At 35.8% G+C, this 25,777-nt stretch overlaps 1 protein-coding gene across 2 annotated transcripts in view; it reads left to right on the top strand.

Moving 5' to 3' along the window:
* Positions 1 to 25,777, top strand: part of LOC121325229 (protocadherin-15-like) — a 170,628-nt gene that overhangs the window by 93,993 nt on the left and 50,858 nt on the right. For both annotated transcript variants that reach the window (XM_041267608.1, XM_041267607.1), the window contains exons 18-23: positions 553 to 681; positions 9,594 to 9,899; positions 10,088 to 10,312; positions 14,158 to 14,274; positions 23,352 to 23,492; positions 23,857 to 23,969. In XM_041267608.1, coding sequence (XP_041123542.1) covers positions 553 to 681; positions 9,594 to 9,899; positions 10,088 to 10,312; positions 14,158 to 14,274; positions 23,352 to 23,492; positions 23,857 to 23,969 — 1,031 coding nt within the window. The remainder of the gene's footprint in view (positions 1 to 552; positions 682 to 9,593; positions 9,900 to 10,087; positions 10,313 to 14,157; positions 14,275 to 23,351; positions 23,493 to 23,856; positions 23,970 to 25,777) is intronic.

Below are 25,777 nucleotides of genomic sequence, written 5' to 3'. Positions count from 1 at the left end.
TGCACAATATAGGATACAGTAAACCACTCCAACTTGTCTATTTTCACATTTCTAAATATTGTTTTTAAAATCTAGGGCTTGCTTTGAATGTCAGTATTTTCATGTACACTGGGGGCGGGAGGGCGGAGCACGAAAAAGTGCACTCTGTGTATGCTTGATGTCTTTGATGATAATTTTGGACAACCTCTTAACAAATTACTTAATTAAACGTCTGAGTTATTTCTGTTTTGATATCTTTAAATTCCTTTCAGAAATCAAAATGCAAGAATGACAATTTGGAGTAAAAGCTTTCATAGTCTTCTGTAGCACAGTGGTTCTTTTGTTATTTTACAATTCAGTAACCCAGAAGTTCGGTTAATTCACTATCAGCAAATGGTACATGTACTCTACTGCATAGGGTCCGGCTTTCAATATTTCACAGTTTTTTGTCTTGCAAGTCAGATAAAAAAAATAGCCATAGCATTTATAGTTCTAGAAACTGGAGTAATATCTAACATATGTTTTGGTGATGTACATATCTAACAGACCTGTTTTGTTTATCTTTAACGCTAGACCTCCACCACTACTGTGAATATCGTTGTCACTGATGTCAATGATAACGATCCAGTTTTTGATCCATTTCTGCCCAAAAACTTTACGGTCCAGGAAGAGGAGATGAATGCATTTGTCGGACAAGTAAAGGCAAGTACATGTTTAACTTCTTTAGAAATTCACTATCTTGGTATTCTGACACTGATGTCCCAAATCCTCTTAGTATTCTTAGACTGCATACAGGATACTAAAGTAAACAAATAGCCTTCTGTTTCCTAAAGCATTCCACATGCACGCAGAACAAATAGAAATCCATATTCTATAAATCAGACTGCAATTACTTCCCTGGTGGCAGAAGACACCTAAAAGAGCAACTTGGTGTGGTAGTGAAATATCAGAGGTATCTTAAGTAAGTTATTGTTCTTGTTTTTCAGATTCATTTTGAATCATTTTCTGTTTCAATCATTACATCCTAGTTACTTAGTAAAGAAGTTTAAATCACCTATCTCTGCCTTTAATATACAGTTTACACAGTTTATGCTCTCGTGTACCACTTAGAGGTTAGACATGAATCTGAGAGTTACTGTACTATCTCGAGACTACAAAGTGAATCTAATCACCAAGAATGATTTCCACTACATGAGAGTAGATGTTGAACTTCATGCTGATTTGAACTCAGCTCTCGCCAAGATAAGCACCAGCTAAGACGTAGATTTGCAGTAAACTAATGTGATCCATCTGCTTCGCCATCCATTTGCGTTGTTTTCCATCTGATGAGATAGATATCCTTCTGTCTGGTGTTGATTGCTGAAGTGTAATGCTGGCTCTAGGGATCAGCTCATTTTGCCTCCATTCGTTAAGATAGCTTTGATTTTTCATGCCCATACTGAGTTGCTCTTAAGATATGACAATGTACTGCATAAATATTAATGTTATAAGATTTAAAGTTTTCTTTTTTTTTCAATTCTGTTTGTTTTTTTGCAAATCCTTTTTATACAAGTTAAAATGACCACCCTAAAGGTGGAGGATATATCCAATACCATTATCATTTAAATTATGAAAATGTGTCTCTCCCTGCGTTTCTTCATATTGAGAAATAAAAATGCGCTAAAGACGCAAACTTGATTTTCAGAACCTGTGAACAAACCAAAGCACAACACAATCATTTACAGACACAACACATCATTGCAAGTAATATCAACACTGTTATTTGCATATCTGGATATTGCATATTGTGTGTTCCTGATAAGATAACACAATAGTACTGACATGTTTTAATGGCAAGGCAAAATACTGTTGTTGGTGTTGTTGTTGTTGTACCGATACATTTTGTAACACAATATTTTCAACATGGACTAATAAGGTAACAATCTATAGGCATTAAACCTCTTAATATGCTATTGAAGAAAACTGTATTTACCCTGTATTTATTACAGTCTTGCTGTAAATGATTTAGGAATCAAGAGACTTTGTAAGATATGCCCCACCAGAGTCTGCATTGCTTATTTTTTGCTTCAATTAAATAAATAAAAAACACTTAAATAATGTGTCGTCTCGAGAGGCGTCCCATAATGAGTAGCTTTGTTCGGCACTGTTAAACTGCATGCTGTTTTAATTAGTATTTTAGATTAATAGGGCTTTGTTGGAATAATCAGCATGGAAATATACGTTAAACAGGTGGGTTTTTTTTTTGGTATCTCTGTCTGTTTTAAGAAGCTGAGGAGAGTTGTGATTTCCATCTGTTTTGAACTTACATTTTTGGTTCAGAGAAGGCACAGTAGCATAGGTTTCTTGACAGTGGTGAGGGATATGCCAGAATATTAAGACAAGTGGTAACATGTTGTTTTTCAGTATCTATCAGTAGCGGGCAAATCTTGAAGTTGTTTTTCTGCAGAAAATTCAGTTTGCATGCTATATATATATTGGAGAATTGGCAGTTTTGCAGTTCAAAATATTTAGCCAAATGTTAACTCTTGTTAAGAGATTTATTATTTAGTTAAATACTTAGCTAAAAGTTAAATCTTGTAATTAGATTTATAAATTATATCTGAATGTACTTATTTTAAAAAAATATGTATTTATTTTCACAACATTTATAAATCTTGGAAAAAATACAAGATTTAAGTTAAATCTAGAAAAAAGTTAAAATATTAACACTTTTTGTTTACACGTGGCAGCTCATATGCTAACACTAGACCGTTCACGTGACAATGAGACAGAATTCTAAGCACTGTTTGTTGCCTTCATCGACATGTGTTTTAATATTTTTCTGCATTCCAATAACAGCAACCCCATCGTTGTGTCTTTTAAGCGAAGATTCTTGAAAAACTGTACATCCATGCGTATATGTTTTGTTTTGTTCTTACCCAGCAGCTCTTTCACACACTGTACATCTTGCTGTCTCGATAAGCCACGGATACTTCATCTCCCATTCAAAATGTTAAGAACATATTTTTGGTTTGCATTTTTGTGCATTACTACTGCTTGCAATTGCTACGGTCACTGTAGTACTTGTCATAGTTAGAAGTAGATGGCTGAGATGCAGAGGATCATCTCATCATCCGATTGACAACTGACTTGCTGTTAGTGTGCACTAGGTATTAATTTTTATGCTTAAAAAAACTGTAAGGGCATCCCTGTTAAACCAGTGTGGAAAATAACAAAAGCACAATGTTACATTAGGTGACTGCAGAAATGAGTTAAATGTAGGATTGGGGATGAACAATTCACATAATTTGTCAGCTCTGTTTGAAATCAAATTAAAGGGACCAGAATTAAGCTGAGGCAACATATGAAGGTAAACGCAAAGATTGTTTTGCAATTAACAGCTTTTTCTGAGTTTAATTATGAAACGGAATCAGCTAAATTTGTCACCTGATTAAAAACAAAACCTGAAAACTTCAAGCCCTACTTGTGTGTGTGTGTGTGTGTGTGTGTGTTTCTTTGCATTTACTTTTTCCAAAATATTTGTTTTATTTCTTAGCACTGTGGATCTCCTGTTAATATGGGGCATATCACATTATTTTAAAAGAAAATACAGTGCATGGTGGGATACTGTCGTATTCATTTCCAATGTTCATTGCACTCATAGGAACTGTAACCGAATTATTCTAATAGCATTAGTGTGTGTATGCTTTACGCCCAACTAAACATGAAACAGTACTTCTTTGTGGACGCTAAAGTTTGAGCTGGATTAATTAAAACATTTTTGAGTGTGGACAGGGCCTAAAAGTAAATATCCTTAATATTGCTGGAAAAGCCAAATATGAGGCTTATTGCTGCCACCTACAGGACTGGAGTGTACCTTAATCAATGCTGTTGTACTGCTGAACAAGCAAGTATTTTACCGTCATTGCTGCAGAGTAAAAGAGTACCATGAATATGTATATATGTCTTTCCCTTCTGTGTGTCCAGTGAATGCAAGACAAAATATTTTTTTCTTTTTTTATTTATTTTGCATCTAGGATGCAAAATGTTGCGTTAACACGACCGCTGAGTAAGTCACATATTTAAAGAATGTTGAAATCTGTGGTTTAGATTTGAATGTATAAACAGAACTCATTCTGCTCCTAAAGGAGTTTATATTTAACCAGATTTTCAAGAGCTTCTTCAGTGTTGTCAGCTTCAACTGACAACACTGACTTGCAGTTGTTACAAAATATCACATTACCGATAAGAGCAGTTATAAAATATGATAAAATCAGCAAACAAATAAGAGCAAATTCAAATAAGAGCAAAACAAAGAGTACAGTAAATAAGTTTAGGAGCGATTTCGACTAAGAGAAGTTAAGCTTATAGTAAAGGTATTTCCTTGTAAGAGTATAGTCCATTAAGAGCAAGTAGAAAATTCAATAAATGGATAAGAAGGATTTCAAATAAGAACAATTACAAAAAATGTGAATATGGTTACCTTTAAGAGTAAAGGTATCAAGTACAGGTTACAGAAAATATAGTTATAATTATATTCATGTGGGGCTTGTCATTGTGTTTTATACAGAGTCCAAATAAAAGTATACCTGGATTGTTGTCTGAAAGAAAAAAAAAAAAGCTTGGGATAAAATAAATGTAAAAGAAGCGAAGTGCAGTTAGTTTGCTAATTAGAGTTCGAACCTTGTAGTGCACTTTAAGGCTGCAGTGACAGAGATCATTTCAGTCTAAAGATTGTATTGTGCCTATACTGTAAGTGAATAGAAGAAAAGTACAGAACCTTGAGTTGACCATACTACTAAGCCACTTGTCTCCTATGATGTCCTTCACTTGTTGAAGGTTGTCTGGCAAATAATATCATTACTAAGCCCTGTAGCTCTTCATAAAGAAAACAATTAGTTTGTTACGGGCAACGGGAGCATTCCGTTTGTGACTTTGTCAAAATGTATTGTTATAAAATCATCATTAACCAATAACTTTAACCACAAAATCATACAATATAGTGATATTAAATTGAGACAAACAAAGCCTCCAGTGTGTTGTGTGTGGCACAGCTTCATATGAATTAGTCATATCGGTTTTCAGCACAATGACGATCGTACAGCTGAAGGCATAGCAGGCATACAATAAATCTCTTTATGGTCATGTCAGCAAAATAAAAATAATAATTATGGTAAACTCTATACAATCCATTGTCACCAGGGACTGGAGAAATATGCTGGATTAGACGGTGTGCTGGATTACAGAGTTACTGTAAAAAATCTAATACTGTATCTAAAAAAAATAAAGTAAAATGACAAAATTATTTGAATGCTTAAAAAAAAAAGAACCCATTGCCATATTGCACAGTCAGATTTACTTTGATTTTAGGCAGAAGAGATCTAGATCAAGCTGGATTCTAGAATAGACAGGTTTCAGATTGTAGAGGGTATCTCATTATTCATTTCAATAGCGGACTGTGGCAGGCTGGCGAGTGGATAGAGGCCCAGAGACAGACTGCAGTTCAAAAAAAATAACTATTTTATTATAAATAAACACAAAATGAAAGGGCACAAGGGCCAAAACAAAGCAATTTAAACACAAAAAAGATAAAAAGCAAAACTTACAAAAATAACAGTTTCCAGGCTGGGCGATGCCTTCACTGGATTCAAACTTTCTAAACAACCCAAAAAACCCCCAACCTGCTTCCTCAGCTCCCTCTCCCCAAATGAGAAGCAGAGGCCTCCTTTTATATCAGGTGGCTGGGCGCTGATTGATCGTTAATCAACCTAATCAACTAATCAACCCCAGCCACCTGAACATAATAAACCCAGGCAGGTAGGGGAAGTTAACCCCATCTCTGCCAATTTAAAGGGCAGAGCTTTGCTCTGCCACACGGACCCAAAACCAAACCTAATTATATAGTATGCCGGTTTGTAATTAATTCTAATTGTAAAATACCACATGCTTTTATTGTTTCTCAGATAAGTTAATCACAGCATCAAAAGTAGGCATTGTCTCTGAATCAGTGTTTCATTTGGTTTGTCACCTCGGAAATGCATAGTACTACTGTAAGACAGAAGCCACAAATCAGGGTCTGCTGATTGCGTAAGAGTGCCCTTCCAACACAAGATCATTATCTATCCAGAGACAGATATGTTTATTATTCATGTGTTTTCAGCACAATGATAATTGTACATAAGAAATGTGTGGCTTCCTTCGTAACAGTTTTAATTAACTTTTAATTGATTTCAGAAGATAAATGCCTTCATTACAATGTCTCCTGCTGCACACCTGCTCTGTTATTAAACACCCCCTGAAAACTCTCACGACAGGAATGCTGATAATCACAGTATTCTGTTTATTATTTTTACTTCATTCATATATCTTTATGATCCACTTAATGTTACTGAAACAGCATCAATAAATTTAAACTAATGAAGTAGTCTTTTCTTGCAGCTCATTTAAAAGAAGGTGTAGGTCTCCCTTATGTCTTTCCACATTTACTGAGTTCTACTTTAAGTGGTTTAGTTTATGAAATTTCACCCAAAAGACAACTCATTATCACCAAAAAAAATGGTTATGGTGGTGTAATTTCTTTCAGGTTAATATATAAAACAACGTCCTTTCATTCAGCATTAAAGTAATACTTTTAAATTACTTTTTACTAATGCAATACAATACAATTTGCTTTTATATAATGCTCTTCATGCAAAGTATCCCAGGGCGCTTTAAAACAAGACCCAAAATACAAATGGCTAACAACCCAGCCTAACAGTAAGCATGTGAAAACAAGTACGTCTTTAAACCTGACTTAAAAGATTCAGTTGTAGCTGCACCTCTGATAACACTTGGAATAGAGTTCCAGAGACAAGGTGTGCAACAACTAAAATCTCTTCCTCCTCCTGATTTTAAGTGTCCACGAGGGATGACAAAAAGATCAGCACTTGCTGACCGTAGATTGTGACTGGGAGTATAAGGTACAATCAGATACAAAGGCCCAGAATCATGAAGGGCTTTATAAGTAAGAAGCAGGATCTTAACATCAATCCTAAATTTAATTGGAAGCCAGTGCAGAGTCTTAAGAACAGGAGTGATGTGCTGTGAGTGACGTGTGCTAGCTCAGTAGTGGTTTAACTACAGCCAGTTTTAAAGCAGAAGGAACTCTTCCAGATGTCAGTGAGGAATTTCTAATGGAAGTTAAGGCTGGAACCAGAACAGGAATGCATTCCCTGCTAAGCCAAGTAGGCCAGGGATCTAAACTGCAGTTTGTGGAATTCATTTTCAACACCACAGGCTTAAGCTCCGCCTCAGTCACCGATGTAAATTATATAAAACTAACAGCTACACTGCTCATTATGCAGGACTCTAAAGGAGGAATTTTTCACATTTCTCAGTTTGATCATCCTTCCCTGAGCCTGTTGCTTTATATTAATTGTATTAATATAATATATAGTAGTTTTGCACAGGCTTCGGTTAACAATGCTTCATCTATGGACTTCAGTGCACAGTGTAAGCCCCACCTTACTTCTCCACAGTCATTCGGAAGGGGTCTTTCCCAGAAGGTCTTCAAGAAAATATATATATATATATATATATATATATATATATATATATATATATATATATATATATATATATAAAATGTACTCATTCATGTACCGCTCTCCAGCCCTTCGGTAAACAAACTGCCTTCTGCTACAGCATCAGTCCAGAGCACCTGCTGCCATTTTTCTGCACCCCAGTTCCTGTGTTTTCGTGCATAGTTGAGTTGCTTGGCCTTGTTTCCACGTCGGAGGTATGGCTATTTGGCTGCAAGTCTTCCATGAAGGCACTTCTGACCAGACTTCTCCAGACAGCAGATGGGTGTACCAGGGTCCCACTGTTTTCTGCCAATTCTGAGCTGATGGCATTGCTGGACATCTTCCGATTGCGAAGGGAAGTAAGCATGATGTGTCTTTCATCTGCTGCAGTAAGTTTCCTTGGTCAACCACTGCGTCTACGGTCCTTAACGTAGCCTGTTTCTTTGTGCTTCTTCAAAAGAGCTTGGACAGCACATCTGGAAACCCCTGTCTGTCTTGAAATTTCTGCCTGGGAGAGACCTTGCTGATGCAGTATAATTACCTTGTGTCTTGTTGCTGTGCTAAGTCTTGCCATGGTGTATGACTTTTGACAGTAAACTGTCTTCAGCAGCCTCTCCTTGTTAGCTGAGTTTGGCTGTTCCTCACCCAGTTTTATTCCTCCTACACATCTGTTTCTGTTTCAGTTAATGATTTTGTTTCAACCTACAAGTATACCTAGAAGAATTGATGCTGTTTTGAAGGCAAAGGGTGGTCACACCAAATATGGATTTGATATAGATTTTTCTTCTGTTCACTCACTTTGCATTTTGTTAATTGATAAATATAATCTATTAACATGTCTATTTTTGAAAGTATTCTTACTTTACCGCATTTTTTCACACCTGCCTAAAACTTTTTCACAGTACTGTGTGTGTGTGTGTGTGTGTGTGTGTGTGTGTGTGTGTGTGTGTGTGTGTGTGTATATATATATTATATATATATATATATATATATATATATATAGTTGCTAAACGGAAACAAACAACAGAATTTTCAGAACAAAAATTAATAGGATGTTAAGTAGGTAAGAAATTAAATTAGTAAACTGTACATGGGATATAAAACTATGCTTTTAGAGGGGAAACCAAATAATGAAAACAAAATCAAACCCAGTGCCTGGTGTAAGAGTTAATTGTACTCGCACGATCTAAACCATGAACTACCAACTTACTAAACTGTGATTTAGCTACCATTGGCCATGATTAACCATTGTCAGGCCATGTTTGACATGGCAACACAGCCGAACCATATATCCATGGTTTACCAAAAGTGTTTATTCATTTATTTATTTATTTATGCTGATGTACAATGAACATGTCTACTTAGTGCCAGGATGTTGAAGGATGTTACAAATATAATGCAATAAAGAAGATCGTACTTAGTTAAATACCAAATTTGCTGGAGTAATGAGGCTAACTCTATTTTTCAATTTTCTCTCCTTCTCAACCTGTAAATGACTTTGACTGCACAGTTCAAAAACTATTATATGGCAGCATTGATGTACTCAACTTGCATGCTAATAAGGTATCTTTTTCTAGAGTTATTATTTACAGTATTAAGGGATTAAGGTAGACTGAATGATTATATAGCCCTGTTTTTGTAGTTTTTACCCCCTCTTGGGGGGGGGGGGGGGGGGGGGTGTTCTGTTCAGTTATTTTAAATGTTGGCAATTCTACAAAATACATTGAAGAGACTAAGGTGCACTATTTGATGTTGGTTAATATGGTACACAAAGGGTCATACTGAAATGTAACACACATAATACAATCCAAAAAAAAAGTTCAAATATTAGGAAAATGTAGATAATGTGTACCTCATGCAATGCTTTCTCACAGTGAACCTGCGTATCATTAAATCAAAGGCAACAGTATGACTACAAAGTTGTGGGTAGTGTCGACTATTTATGACAGCTTGGGAAATCCAGGCAACCATTAAAATCCAACATTTTCAGGGACGTTTGTACGTGCGTTTATTATGATATAATGTTATAGTTTCTTTGCTTTCCTAAAGTCAGTCAATTTCTTCTTGTTCTAGGCATCTGATCCAGATGCGGGTGTGAATGGGCAGGTGCGGTACAGCTTGGTGAATTTCAATGGCGTTTTTAGAATCAGTTCAAACGGCAGCATTTACACAGCTGTGGCGCTGGACCGAGAAACAAGAAGTCAGTATGATCTGATCGTGGAGGCCTCTGATGGAGCACTAGACCCTCGCCGGTCCACAATTACATTATCGGTTAGAGTGCTGGACATTGATGACAACAGCCCAGTGTTCTCGCAGGCCTCATACATAGTCAATTTACCAGAAAACAGTCCTGTGGGAACAATCATTCTAAACTTGAAGGTATTGTGTGGAGTTTGCTTCATTTGTTTATTCTACAGAATTGGATAATGATTTCTCCTAGTTCTGTATTTATGAAAATATATTAGTTATATCCATACAATGGTTTGTCATTTCTGTTGGCTGCTGTAGCTTGTATAGAGCTAAAGCATTTACATCCTAACCACAAGATTTTTTTTTTTCTTTTCAAGGCAAAGGATGCTGACCTTGAATCCAATGTCACTTACCGCATACAAACACAAGAGGCAAGACAGCTGTTTTCAGTGAACTCTGTGACAGGAGATTTGTCCATGTTACAAACTTTAGATTTTGAAACCCTTTCTGCAGCAGGGGCAACTTACACCTTTATAGTGGAGGCCTTGGACAGCAGTGGCAGCATGCCACCAGGCCTTGCTACTGTAACAGTGAAGATAATGGTAAGAGTAAAACACTAGTATGCTTGTTTTGTAGCTTTAACTCGTGCACATGTAGACGCATCTGTGTAATCGCAAGAATCTAGCATTGAATATTGTTTATTTTGCTTTTTCTCAGTGTAATAATTAGTACAGTCGACAGCATCCCAAAAAGCTAATGCAAATTGGAGTTTCCCATGCAATCTGTCGATGTATGCAAAACACACATACAGTGATTGATAAAGTATTCTGGCACTGCAGTGCAATGCTGTTTTATATATGGATGAGTCATTTGTTTTGTTATTGCTCTGCTACGTCAGTACTCTACAGTGATGCCTGATTAAGCAGCATCATCAACAAGATTAATAAGGCCAATGCAGTGGAGGCAAAATGAATCACTTCTCTTAAACAGAGTTACTGTATCTATAAATAAATTCTACCTTGTCTGCATACTTCGCTTTTTTTTTTTTCAACAAAATATTTCGGTTTTATTTATTTGTTTTGTTTTGTATTTTTTATTATGTGTTCTGCTTAGAGATACATGTATAAAAACACGTTATTTAATGACCCAAGAAATCTTACAATACTTCCTGAAAGTTTTGTTGAAAATATTGATGTTTGGGCAAATTACAAGACATTGTTTCACCTGAATGATTGCAATGGCAAAAATACACAGTTATTCTCAGGGTCTTTATATGCAATAATGGACACTTGATTTATTTTCTCAAAATAAATAATTATAAATAAAATAATAGTTACTCATTTCATTATTATCAGTAATAAGGAAAAAAAACATACCTGATATATTTAGTTCATGAAATAGTATCTGCTTATATCCACTATTTTCTTGATATTTATAAATGTTGTAAAAATATTATATATTTTTAATTAAAACACGAGACAGAATACATGTTCTAATATATCTATTATATTCTAATAAGGTAAAATACATCAGATTTATGAGTTTCCCCTTTTTTATTCGCGCTAAACAAGTTCCTGTGATGATTTGTTTCTGCTTTTGTCTCTACGGGCTGCTGTAAACTGTCTCCGCCCTTTAGGCACCAAATGCCCCTCTCAATGACGTCACAAAAAAAAAAAAACTATCAGGAAGTGAACGTCAGTCCCTCCCCAGGTTTCAAACCTGTAGTGCAAAGTACGGTGGCTCTGTAAGTCTAAAAAACGAAGTGCTTTTTTTATTGTGTTTAGACGATGGCAGTTCTACAAGTCCACTTCAGTATGATCGTTTTAACATGATCCCAGTCCTTAAAGGGTTAAGTCATCAGTACTCTTATCCTCTGTTGTCAACAAGTTGATTCAAATGGCTTCCCAGTCAGCCAGATGGAAGATTTGCTAGTGGCGTCTGACTTGCATACCAGTCAGTCCACAACATCAATGCTGCTTTGAATCAATCTTTTAGTAGGACAGGGAAACTGAGAAGACTGATGTCTTAAACATGTCTTTCAACCAGTTCTGAGGCAGTTTCAGAACATTAAAATAAAAATACAATTTGAAACAACAATTTTACCTTAAGACGAAACCGTAGAAATTAGTGGTGGGCTCATCATTCTTAACCCTATCCTAATTAAATAATTCATTTTCCAGATTTCCAGGGTTGCCAAAGTGTGTCAGCAGTTGTAACATATGCATAGGTTTCAATTAGAACATTTCAGCCAATTCATTTCAAATTAAAAGCCTGATTTAAATTGTCACAAGCACTTGATGGATTGCCAATGGTCTGGTTTAAATCTGACAATGAACTTGTACTTATCCTTATTATTAAAGCAAGCTCTGCTAAGTTTCTGATGCTGTTTAAATGAAATGAAAAAAGTTTGGAAAAACAAGCCTAACTTGTGACATTCTAATGTAGGGGTAACATTAATCATTAATTATATACTGTCCCTTGTGGTTGATAATGATTTGCCAATTAATAACCAATTTAAATGAAATGCTCAAGTGGCAAATTACTGTAGGGAGGTTAGAGGGATTAATTAGTGGTGTGTGTATCTCACAGAAATGCGATGATACTATGTCAAGAAATGTTTTTTTTTTTTTTTTTTCCATAATCATACAGTGGTATCCTTTTGGCAGATTTTATTCTTTTGAACATGGATAGCATTAATTTCCAAGCTACCTTTTCTTCCTAACTACTGTAAATGGCATTTAATTGACCTAAATTATTGTTGTCTTCAACTATTTTTTAAATAACATAATGAAACTGCTGATTTGTATCCTGCTTTAACAAAACAAAATGACTATAACCCTGTCATCAGGAGCAAGTGGTGTGGGGAACAAAGTGAATGTCCAAACAGTATTTCTCCCAAAACGATCTGTATTTATTTTTAATTAACAAAAGAGTCTGCCCCTCTACCAGCAATGGTATTGGGGGATCAAACCCATAATAATAATAATAATCCAAAGGACTATGTCCATCCAGCATCCTTCATGCACGAAAGTGTGTGTGCTCAACTGTCAGTGGATTGTGCCATGAGTGTATGTATGCCATGCAAGGAAGTGCTAAGGGTGGACTGCTGGCTTTGTAACGACAGCTCCTTGGTGCTCACTCTTCTTCTGTAACACAAAACACAAACGTAACAAAACAACAAACAATACAGGCTCTGGCCGTCTAATTACGTTTGTCAGCACAAGGCGGCGTTCTGACATAGCTGCTTCCCCTTTGTACCCACAAACTCCTCCCTGAAATCAACCCGTCGCCATGGTTTCTCCAATAGAGGGCTGTCCCACAGCTGATTTGCAATGGAGTCGTTCTGTGTATGTGCAACTACGCGTTCTCCCTAATGTGGTCATCTTACGGTTTCCACCTACCATCAAGGTGGCCCATCTTGGAGGCGGCATACCACCATCGTTCCACAGCGCCCTTTCTGGTCGGGAGGGAGATTAACAACATTGATCCTTTCTCTCTTTATCACAGACCCTGAGCCTGTGTTTGTAAAAAATCTGCATGTATGTACAGTATGTTTGTACTGTATGTACTGCAGGCTGTGTGTGTGTGTGTGTGTATATATATATATATATATATATATATATATATATATATATATATATATATATATATATATATATATATATATATATGTAAGTGCATTAACCTTGAAGCTTTCAGACATACATAATAATGAACCAGAGAAAAAAACAAACAAAAAAAATAGTATTCGATTGGATGAAGAAAGAGATGAATCAAATCTTAATCCTAGTTTTATTTGTATTTCATTATTTGAAGACATACAGGATATTTTAATGCCACATTCCTGTAGACTTTGTGTCTGTCCCTCTTGACAGTGATTAACGAAATAGAAGACTTTTGAATTAAATAGTGCAGTACGGATGAGCCAAAATCAAACTAAAGTTATCCATACTGAGGATATTTTGAACAATGAAGAAGTTCTTACATATCTTAATCACCTTTGCCCTGTGTTAATGTACAGTAGAATTTGTGTGAATACTATTCATCTTCCAGTGATGAATGGCCACATGCAAGAATAAGATGGTAAAATGTATTTCTATTGAATCGTAGACTAAAGCTGTTTGGGATTTCTTTGTAGAACCCACAAAGGCTGGATCTGTTGAAATTAACTGCAGTACAAAAAGATAGCAGGTGATAGAAAATCCATTCCTTAAGAATGATGCTTTTGCAGGTAATACACAGAGTGCACTATCTATGGTAACCCAGATCAACATAACTTTTGTTACCCGCAACGCATTGGCATTTGCCGGATTTCTAATGCCTTGTATAGTCAGCACCACAAGAGGCTGGCAATTGTAAGTGTGTTGAACAATTCAAGGAGCAGTTTTCATGAATATGTCTAATCTAGTTTTAACTTCAGCACTTATCTCCAAATTGTGTTTTGCAGGATATGAATGATTATTCCCCTGTATTTAGGCAAGCTCTCTATAGGGGAATGGTAGCACCAAATGCAGTCAAGGGCACTGTCATCACAACTGTATCAGCAGAAGATCTAGATCCTCCGGTAAGTATAAATTAAAACCCTTTATTTACTGGAGAGCTTTTGCTTAAATATTCAGGGAACATCAGTATACAATCTGAAAGCCCGCTAGTGACTGTAGATTGATGTTGTATCTATAAAGTTTATTGAACTAAGTATTGAATCTTGACATTCTTATTCTTGAATAATCAGAACATAGATAACATTAAGGAAGATTGGCATTACATTTTTCATATAAATTTTTCTTTGTTGCTTTAAAAATGTTTATACCGATATGGCACGCTGCTCATGAAATATGATCTAAATACAGTAGTCCGTTGCGCAGCCACCTGTCACATATCTGCCCTAGCCGTTTATCCGCCATGATTAATCTCTTCAGCACCGTTAGTTTATTATTGAACAGAGAAGATTAGTTCAGATATTGTAGAGCTACCAAAGTTTTTGTACACTGTGTTGTATGTGATCTGTGCACTGCTATTGCTGGTAGTGTTTGTGAGCTATTCAGTTGATATGTAAATAAATCCTGTTTGCCTACGGGGCATATCAACTTCAACCTCCTTCTCACTCTCTTACCTGTCACTCAGCAGTGAGTGCATGCACCTACATGGCAGGCGCCTACTCTGTCAGGTGCATTAGTACCCTGTATCTTTCTAAACAAGGGATTTATGGGAGCTCCCTAATAAAAGCTGAATCTCAAAACAATAATTGTGTGAATATAATAATTGTTACAGCTGTGTATAATGGTTTTTAAAATAGGATTCATTTATCTGCCTTTTTACATATCCACCCTTAACTTTGGTCCCACCACAGTCGGATATGCGATGGATTACTATATCTAAATCTTATAAATATTTATTTTTTGCCTGATTTCCAAAAAATGTAGCTGTTCTTGTCTTCTCTAATATTTTTAACAATGTATAGGCCTGAAATGTGCAAGTTTGAAAGAAACACATGTTATGGCAGACATGTTCATTTTCTAATGATGTTTGGTACCATACTAGGTTCAAGAAAGCTCTCAGTGTTTTTGCTGTTTTTGCTGCACTTCATTTAAAACTGCACCTGTAAGACTTTCATACCAAAGGGACGTGCATGATAGCACAGTTCTATGGAATTATTTCATTAGTATAAACAGTATAAACGCTTTAGTGGTATATTAATCTCAGTCTTAATACAGCTGTATTTGTGTTGGCCAAATTCCATCTTCCCTGTACAGTTCACGTCATTATACTAACTCAATAACTCATGTTCTTTATTTAGAATAATAAAAAAAGCCACTTGTAATAATGTGTATCAGGAACAGAAGAGCTGTTTTCTGCCCTTGAGAGTCCATTCTGAAGCATCATTACCCCCTGCTGTGCATGGTGGTGCTTGAGAAACCACTGTTTAATGACAAAAATCTCGTGGCTGCATTTATTGCCATTGATTACATTACCAGTAAATAAGTTAGTTGACTGCATGTATTTTGCATAATGATCCATGGGGTACAGATGACCTATTTGAAGGCATATGTGTAATTATAAGTTGTAATGTTCAGCTTATTTACCTGTGTTTGAGTTTATAAAAACAAGCTTCTTTTTAGTTTCAAAGTTTGCTTCTTTTTTTTCATTTTACCCCAGGGAAGTATTTTTTTACTTTAATCTACAAAGTGGAAGTTTTGTAATCCTATTACAAATATAGTGTTCAATACTACTTGTACCTGTTTAGTAAATCCCCCTTTTTCACTGACATGCTACCACAGTCATTTTACTGAAACAAAGAGGTCTCTGCTGTATTGAGTGGAAAGGTTGAAATGAAACCGCTAATGCAGCTGGCAGAAAATACAGATACAGCTGAACCATGTATGTGAGACATGGTTATACAATATGTGCTTGAAAAAAAACAAACACAGATTCTGCCCAATCAATCCTTTTGTACAGTGGTTAGGGCACTCACTTGAGACCCAAAATGTCAAACCCACCTGTAACACAAGGAACACAACAGAAACAAACAATAAAAGGAATGTGACAGCTACACTGAGTGGCCAACAAGAAAGCAAGAACACATGATTCACTTGACAACCAATTCACTTTGGCACAGTAACATACTCAAGGAGTGTTGTTAAACGGCTTATGCATTCAGATTTTGGACCATATTTGAAAACCCTGGGGTGTGTTATTGCGTCTATAAAATGGCATACCCCCCCCCCCCCCCCAACCCTAACCCACCCCTTCCAAAGTGAATTATGAATCAGGCAGACTGTTTCTAAAAGTCCCAAGCTGTGTTGGTATGGTGACATTTCCACACAGGTTGGAACAGTTGTTATCTAGTAGTATTTCTCCCTATCTTATTTTATTAAATTATATATAAAATTACAATGGCACTGTATCTCCATTTTTAATTGAAATAACTGAAGTTTTTGTGCATCATCTCAGTGCTAACAATAATGTATGGGTCAGAATCTATTATCCAACAATAATGTATGGGTCAGAATCTATTATCCCACAGTAATGTATGGGTCAGAATCTATCATCACATAATAATAGGTCTCGATTTGGCTTTGGGCAGTAATGCATGACATTTAGTCTTTATTCATAAATTTGCTATATCCAAAGTGGAAAAAGCTGTAACTCCCATGAAAGACGGGCTACAAGGCAGGCATGTTGTACTTGGACCACTCGACTATACTTGGTGCGATATTGCTGGCAAAACCATACTGGCTGAAATTATCATATGGGACATTTGTGATGGTAAAAGAAAAGGGAGAATTTTATTAAAACTCTCAAATAAACATATATAGTGGAAAGTGTGCGTTGTGTTGTTTTATTTTGTTTCTTTTATTTCTCCCATTTTAAGTAAATACGACATTGTGAGGTTTATATCAGTGTGTTATTGTTTTTTTCTTGTATTTTCATTGTCTTGTTCTTTTAAAAACGTATCTATAAATTATTATGTTATTAGTCTGAATCTCATAGTTTCCAGGTTACCAACCAAGAAGCTTTATGACGTAGGAACATGAACAATACAAGGATATCTTTTTTGCAATCTACAGTTGTTGTTTATGTTATTTTAAAATAACTTCATCAGGTTAAATTGCTGTCTAATCCTCCTACATTTGCTGTAAGCCTGAAACAACCTGTTTCATCTTCTTGACAGATTTTTATTTCACTGCCAAATCTGACATTTACTGCAGCGTGAAGTGCCACATGAGACTCCAGTCGTGAAAGTTAGGAGCGTTTTATAAATTAAAAATAGCTAGCCTTTGGTCTTTACTCATCAGGGAAACTAATTTCAGAGGATACGATGTGTTGTCTAACTATTGTAAAAAGTACTGACAAGTCTACCTATTTACAGTACAACATTGCTTTCAAACCTTTTTTATATATTGACATTGCTTGAATAGGTCAATATCAGACACTTATCCCTTGCTGTTAAATGCATTGCATTATGATAATGTTCTCCTAATGCATTATATACTTAACACCCCTTTTGTTCTGTAATCATCCCTTATAATTATGCCATTTTTAAGAAAAAAAGATTTATTTTGTGTTAAGAACTAGGCAACCTAAGAATAATGGCTCTCTGTTTAAATTGGTTGTATTGGCTTTCTGATTTATACTTACAGTAATACTTTCTTTAATTACTTTTGGTCCATTATTAAAAACTGAAGTTTCAAAAGTGACTCTTTAGTGAGGGGAAGAGAAAGACATTGTTGGAGTTGCTGTTTAAGGAGCGCCCCCCAGGGGAACACGCATTACATGCCAGATATCCAAAAGAGTTGCGAGGTTTGCAAGGGCAGTTGCAGGGATGTTATTTTTTTTTTTTTTTCCTCAATTCAGGAGGAGGAGTGAATAATTATGCAAGTCCACCTTTATTGAAGTGGAAATTAAAAAAATATGTTTTCTGCAAATAACAATGTTTGGGGAAAAAAATTGTTGCATAGTTTGACTTAACTGATTTGCAAACAAGCTAAATTTGCTATTGAAATACTACTTACTCCTATCAGGGGGAGATTAGAGCTCACTCAGCCTTGTTTAAATTAACTTTAGTTCTAGTTGTTCAGTGCGGTGCGACAACTAAAAAAGAAAACACAAATATTATAGATACTGTGACATAGTAATATATATATATAATATATATATATATATATATATATATATATATATATATATTTCATAAGAAAATAAGGTTTTATACATATCTTTTTGATTTATGGACACCGAGCTGGTAAGGGATACTTTACAGACGTCGAGGTTGTTGTGGTCGTCATTCAAACCGTAAAGTCGAAGTCAGCTTCAGATAGTGGCACAGTAAAAACAGATATCGGTGGCACTGATGGTTTAGCTGTGCCCAGAGCACTATGAACCTCTATGGGAATTGTTTGGGACACCCTTTCTCTGCTGATGTGATCGACTCTGAGGCTGGTGCTCCACCAGTAGACTTGACAGACCTCCAAATCCGACACCTATATATATATATATATAATATATATATATATATATATATATATATATAAACTGTACCACACAATTACTCAGCCTCTATATATTAAAAAGCATTATCTTTATGTGAGTTGGTAATTCTGTAACCTAAATACACTATAATTTCAGTAATGCATATCCACATTGGTAAAAGGAACATCAGCTAGAATGAAACTTCTTCCCGGGTTATTCCCCAGTGTTGTAAAAGGCTCTAAAAATCCAGTACAGGTTGATCCAATCAGGCTGTAAGAAACAAGGATTCTAGAACTCAAAAATAAAGAACTGAGTTATAACCAATTGTTTGCAAGGTTTAAAAAACATAATTTTCCAAACTGTTTACCTTTTCATCATTCCATCCACATATGTGGATATGAGTTCCTGAACTTACACCATATTTAGATTACAAAATGATTTGAGGGGTTTATAGAGTAAGTATCAGTATCTTAAAATAAAAAAAAAAAAAAATACAACAATTTTAATAATTGCAATAAGTATCACTCAGGGTGATTTGTAACAGGGTAACTACAGTTAAAAACTAAAGAGTATATTAGTCAACATTATTTCTGCAATTATAAAGGAAACAAACAAAGTAATGCAATACCTCTAAACATTTTACACCAGCAACACAGTATCTCACAGAATGCACATGCACATAATCTACAGGATGTCATTTGAAAGGTTGTTCTTGAAGGTTGCCAGATAATAAGCATTGCCATCTTTTTGAAAACCTCAAACCATGTAATAGCTATTTAACTACAGTAAATTATCAGGGGTATAATTGATTTGTTCAAAATAAGACTATCAACCCTTTAGAGATGTCCATAGATTATATTAATATTCAAATAGAAGACATGCAGAACAACAAATACTTAACCCTAACCCGTAAGGGGACCTTTAATTTAGAATGATCGCTCATTCATATATACCTTCAAACTACAGTAGTTCTGGTCTCACTTCATTCTGGCATAGTAAACTGTATAATCTGATGTAGTGTTGCAAATGTTCACTCTGGCCTGGATTACATTTCCTTTTTGGTGACACTACATTTTTAGTCCTACCAAATAACATAAGTGTTCATGAGAAACAATTGGCAACCCACTGATCAGCATGTTTTTTTTTTTATTTTATTTTTTTTATATTGCAAACAATTGCTTCTGAAGTCATTATTTTTATAAATTATAGAATATTCATTGATTCTCATGGCCTCATACTGGGATAAGCCACAGCTGAATTTTATTTAGCATTTACCAGCACTCTGGAATAACCTTGGATTGCACCAACCACCTATCCGTGGTTATCCTATGATTACCCCTAATAATATGATGTTGATTCATACACTCAGATCTCTGGTTTAAACATTGCATGAAGGTCAGATGCCTCCCTACAGTAAATATCATTAGTTGCTGTGCATCGTCTGCAGTGGTCTTTAGAGTTAGAAACATAAAATAAGGTGGAAAAACATTCTTGAAAATGTGACTAGCACCCTATAAATGGTATTTAGATGAAACAGTGAATATACTCCTAGAGCTATAGCACAATCCCCACCTTCAAGAAATAAAATATACTGTAACCATTCCCTGCCAAACAAAGCAATGTGAAATAGGTGGAAAAAAGAAACTTCATTTTGTTGAGAAGGAAGTATCACTAAATGAAATGCACATCATCAGAGTTAAATAGCCACAATGCATGCAGTCAGAATGTGAGCCTCATAGTATATAGCTGTGGCCAAACGTTTTGCATCACCTAGAATTTTAGGTTTGAGACATAATAATAAAAACTATGCGAACATAATTTTGATCTTTTATTTAACATCATGTAATCAAAGAAACTACAAAATGATATCGCTACCAGAAGCCATAATAATAGTACAGTATTTACAGTATATGGAAAACTACAAAGCGATATGTAATTCAATATGTTAACCTAATATTATTCAGCTGGTTTCATTCGATTTTATGAAGCACAATTAGTTAATTCTATAGGGTGATGCAAAGTGTAGATAAAAAAATAAATAATTCACTTTCTTGCAGGAAATTTCATTGCATGCTTTATTTTTTCAACATCTTCTGCCTCTGCATTTTCTTTTGTAGTTAGCCTGATACACTAACTGAAAATAAAAAGACATTAAAATGTATTTTACCAATACTGACAAGAAAGCAACAATTGTGTTAAGGGAGGGGGGGGGGGGGGGGGGGGGGGTTGCATTTATATGTTATTGAGCGATAAGCATAAAAAGATAAACTGTCTTTTAATTTATTTGAAAAAAAAAGTCATTTATATGGGAATTAAACATTAATTAAGAGAACCAATGGGCTGTAATAAATTTTTGTAAGATCTAAGTAACGTTGTTTAAATATTTTACATACTGTACATATAATGACAGAAGTGCACTGTTTTAGATGTTCGGTTATGTAACATTTGTACCCAAAGGGTCATATTTTATTGAGCACGCCCCAATGACTACCATAAAAAAAATATACGGTACAGTAATTCAGCTATGTAGATCTCAGGGTTTCTGGTGATTTATAATTCAAACAGCTTTTATTTTAATAATTAGATGCATTTTCTTTAATGGCAATACAGTGGCAGTACAACGGCACTGTGCAAACAAGTGATTTTATTTGTTAAATGTAGTAATGATTTGCAAAATGCAGCCCTATCATTATCTGTTTTGCAATGTTTCCTATAGTACATATTGGTTACTTTGAGTGCAATGCTGTGTAGGAGTAATAGTATTTTAAGAAGAATTCCCCCCAGTGCTTATTTATGAAACCGTTCAAATCAATAATGTATAGGTAAGAAAACAGAAGATTGTAATTTGTGAGCAGCTTTCCCAGTGCAGAACATGGGAAGGTTCAGGTTTCAAAGAATAGAACTGTCAAAGTAATCATACATTTAGTGACCTGCTTTGCCCTCCTCAGACGGGCTGCGTTCTTTTGGCTGTTTTAATACTTTGGTTTCCCTCCAGATCATTCCAAGGCTGGACTGACCAAAATGAGTTTTAATAAAGAAAAATGAAATAAATAATGAATAATGTATTATGCCATTGACAGAGCATAGGATTTTGCAAGTTAGGCAACAATATTCTTTACTAATAAAAGATTTATATTTTCTGTAAACCACCTTTTATTTGTGTACTGTCCATTTTTGCAAATTTTAGCTAATGTATGTTTAATTGCAATTTAAATGGCTGTTTGTCCTTAATTGATAACATTGATGATATCTGCAAGTTAGCATTTTTTTTTTTTATAAAACGGGATGGACATCATTTCAACTATTGAAAGCATTCAGTACACTCAAGAAACTACAGTTGTGTTACCGGTAGTGGTTTTGTTCTTTTATTGATTTTCTCCAGTTTTTATTTGTTTATTCCCTTGGTGTACTATATTCTGCCCTGTTTTCTATTAGTCTAGTGGCTGTAGAGGCAGAGACATGTTTTATTTTTTAGCTACGGGACCCTCGGGCTCCCATTTCGCAGCCACTGTAAATCGAGCGGCGGGCATGCAGTGAGTGCAGGCCACTTGACACGCTTGTTCGCTACCATTGACTTGTTAAATTGTTGAGGTTTTTTTTTACTTTGTTTAATTTGTTTGTCATGCCTGTCGGTTTGACTTGCGGTGTGTGTGTGTGTTATTGAGCCTGCTTGTTTTTATTATTTTGCCGGTTCCTGTGTTTGCTCTCAATCCATGCTCAGCTGAGCTCCTAGTTTTAAATTAGAGGTGATTGTTTACCTACATTAAGAGCTTTCAGTTTTTTCGTTGTTTTTTTTTTTTTTAATCGGTGCAGTTTGAATGCCATTTCATGGTCGAGGGAATCTCATTATCTGTCCCAGCATTCCCCTCTGGGCACCATCAGACAGAGGGAAGTAGTGAGCATTGGCACTGCAACAACAGGTTGGGGAGAAGTATGGAATCACCAGAGTGTGAGACGACTTTTGTCCCCAGTGGAGAGCAAGCTTCACATAAATATTTTTTAACTGCTTGCGGTTCATCTTACGCTAAGACCCTTCCTTCAGCCTCTGCAAGGGAAGTAGGTCCTATTGAGGTCGGACAATGTTTTGACAGTGACATACGTAAACTATCAGGGAAGCTCAAGGTCTGTACGACTTTTAGGGAGGCTTGTGACTGGATTCCTCACAGGATTCCCATCCCCACCTCACTGTCTTTGGACTGGCTGTTTTGTAAGCTAGCACTGGTTCCCAGTTGTGAAGGTAATTCCTCTCAAGTTGTCAGTGAGCTTGCTCCTGCTTGATGTAGGATACTCATTGGTAATGGCTATCAGTTCCATATCTGACAGGGAACGAAAGGTTACTTAAGCAACCACTGTTCACTTAAAGGAAATAATAGCTTATCCTGCATGTTGCAGTTTATTACATCTGAGGAGGCGCGAGTGGGTAACATGGTTAAGTACAGAGTCAAACACGCTCAAGCTGCAGTCACCCATGCGTGCACCATCTTAAAGATGAAGTGCTGTTAAAAAATATTTTCCAATCAAAGGGTAACAAAACCCATTGGTAATAGCTATAAGTTTACTTTTGGGAACTGTGGTTACACAAGTAACCTTTCATTTCTGGCCCATAGATTAGGCCAGCGAAGGAGTAAAGTGTGCAGGACATCTCTCTGAATGTTAAAATACTTTTCATAGGGCACAGCAGCCAGCAGGATCAGATACAGAGTGGAACTGGACAAGTTTCCCTACAGTGGCAGTATCTTTGATGTGGAGGTAGATACTGGAAGAGTACTAACCCGGGTCAATCTCAATGAAGAACCCAATACGACATTTAAGGTAAGGTAATATTTTACTATGTTTACTAGTCTTTTTCTTGGCATTGTATAAAAGATGTATCTTAATCAAAACAATATACATGCAGTAACTTCTAAATAGTCAATCAATTCTCTACCTTAACCACTAATACAGATCAAAGAAATGGATAGGGACCAGGCATCATGTTGTATGAATAAGTAATGTATCTGTCATTTTGTTTTGTCCTTCAGTGGGTTGCATACACTCAGTGGCGAGTTCAGGGTGAGGTTCCTATAGCACATTGGTCATTTCTGTGTATCTTCCACGTTAAATTGGAAGACTGGCTTCTTTTAAATATCATTTAAAAAGTGAAGTGTTGTATTGAAACAGCTTTTGTTTTTTAAAGCTGGTGGTTATTGCCTATGATGCTGGCGAGCCTGTGAAGTTCAACATTACTCTGGTTGAAATAACAGTTCTGCAACCTTCAGTGATTCCAATCTTCACACAAGAAGAATATAGGTAAAGTTTATGTGAATGTGCATGTATGTTAATCTAGATCATGTAATGAGATTGTGATTATGTTTGCCATCTATTTCTCAGAACAAATGATTTAATTTAGTTCATTTTATAAACTGAAAACATGCAGTTTGGATGGATTTAATCTTTTAGGAGTTCATTTCAAGTTACATTCAGAAAATGTCAAAATTAGTTTAGAACTAATCTCATGTAAACCTTCACTTATATCGGTATGGTATATTGCAATTTTTTTTATTTATTTTTTTATGTAGGCATGATAGTAATACAAGCGATGTTTAAGAACAAAATGCAATCATAAAATCCTCTAAAGGAATGTTAAGGAATGTTTTTCAATATGTATTATAGCTGAAAGCAAAGCATCACATGTGCATAGATAACAGAAATGAGACAATAACCAATTCAGACTGAGCAAGACCATATGTGTTTTTTTATAGAATTAAATCAAATATTGAATATGTTTGGCTGATTATTGTCACATGCAGTCCTTGGAAATAATGTCAAAGATCAGCATACTTTCAGTAGCACTAGATTGTCAAAGGGCAACCATTTAATTCCTACAAATCGGTAAGTTTATGTGGGGCAGTGTTTTAGAAAATCTGTAATTGCAGCTTTAACAATAAGCAGAAAATTCTAGATTGATACGGTTTCCACAAAACTTTAAATGATTATTATTATTATTATTATTATTATTATTATTATTATTATTATTATTATTATTGGCATCTTTCTGTTGATGCTAAAAATGAGGTTGCCAAGTTCCTAGTATATGAAATGATGAATGCAGTCGTTATGTGTAAAAACCTGCACTCTATCCTAAATAATTGTGTTACATACAGTAAATTGTCCTAAAATTGCAATCATGAAAACAAGCAGACTGTGGTTTGGATCAATTTACACTGAACAAAAATATAAACGCAACATGTAAAGTGTTGGTCCCATGTTTCATGAGCTGAAATAAAAGATCCCAGAAATTTTCCATACACACAAAAAGCTTATTTCTCTCATATTTTGTGCACAAATTTGTTTACATCCCTGTTAGTGAGCATTTCTCCTTTGCTAAGATAATCCATCCACCTGACAGGTATGGCATATCAAGAAGCTGATTAAACAGCATGATCATTACACAGGTGCACCTTGTGCTGGGGACAATAAAAGGCCACTCTAAAATGTGCATTTTTCTAACACAACACAATGCCACAGATACCTCAAGTTTTGAGAGAGCGTGCAATTGGCATGCTGACTGCAGGAATGTCCATCAGAGCTGTTGCCAGAGAATTGAATGTTCATTTCTCTACCATAAGCTGCCTCCAACGTCATTTTAGAGAATTTGGCAGTATGTCCAATCGGCCTCACAACCGCAGACCACGTGTAACCACGCCATCCCAGGACCTACACATCCGGCTTCTTCACCTGCGGGATCGTCTGAGACCAGCCACTCGGACAGCTGATGAAACTGTGGGTTTGCACAACTGAAGAATTTCTGCACAAATGGTCAGAATCCATCGCAGGGAAGCTCATCTGCATCCTCTTGTCGTCCTCACCAGGGTCTTGACCTGACTGCAGTTTGGCATCGTAACGGACTTCAGTGGGCAAATGCTTACCTTCGATGGCCACTGGCACGCTGGAGAAGTGTGCTTTTCACGGATGAATCCCGGTTTCAACTGTACCAGGCAGATGGCAGACAGTGTGTTTGGCGTCGTGTGGGCGAGCGGTTTGCTGATGTCAGCGTTGTGAACAGAGTGCCCCATGGTGGCGGTGGGGTTATGGTATAGGTAGGCATAAGCTACGGA

Source organism: Polyodon spathula, chromosome 13 (genome assembly GCF_017654505.1).
Source record: "Polyodon spathula isolate WHYD16114869_AA chromosome 13, ASM1765450v1, whole genome shotgun sequence".
NCBI classification, from domain to species: domain Eukaryota; kingdom Metazoa; phylum Chordata; class Actinopteri; order Acipenseriformes; family Polyodontidae; genus Polyodon; species Polyodon spathula.
The sequence above is the reverse complement of the archived record's forward strand: the minus strand, read 5'-3'. Positions and strand labels throughout refer to the sequence as shown.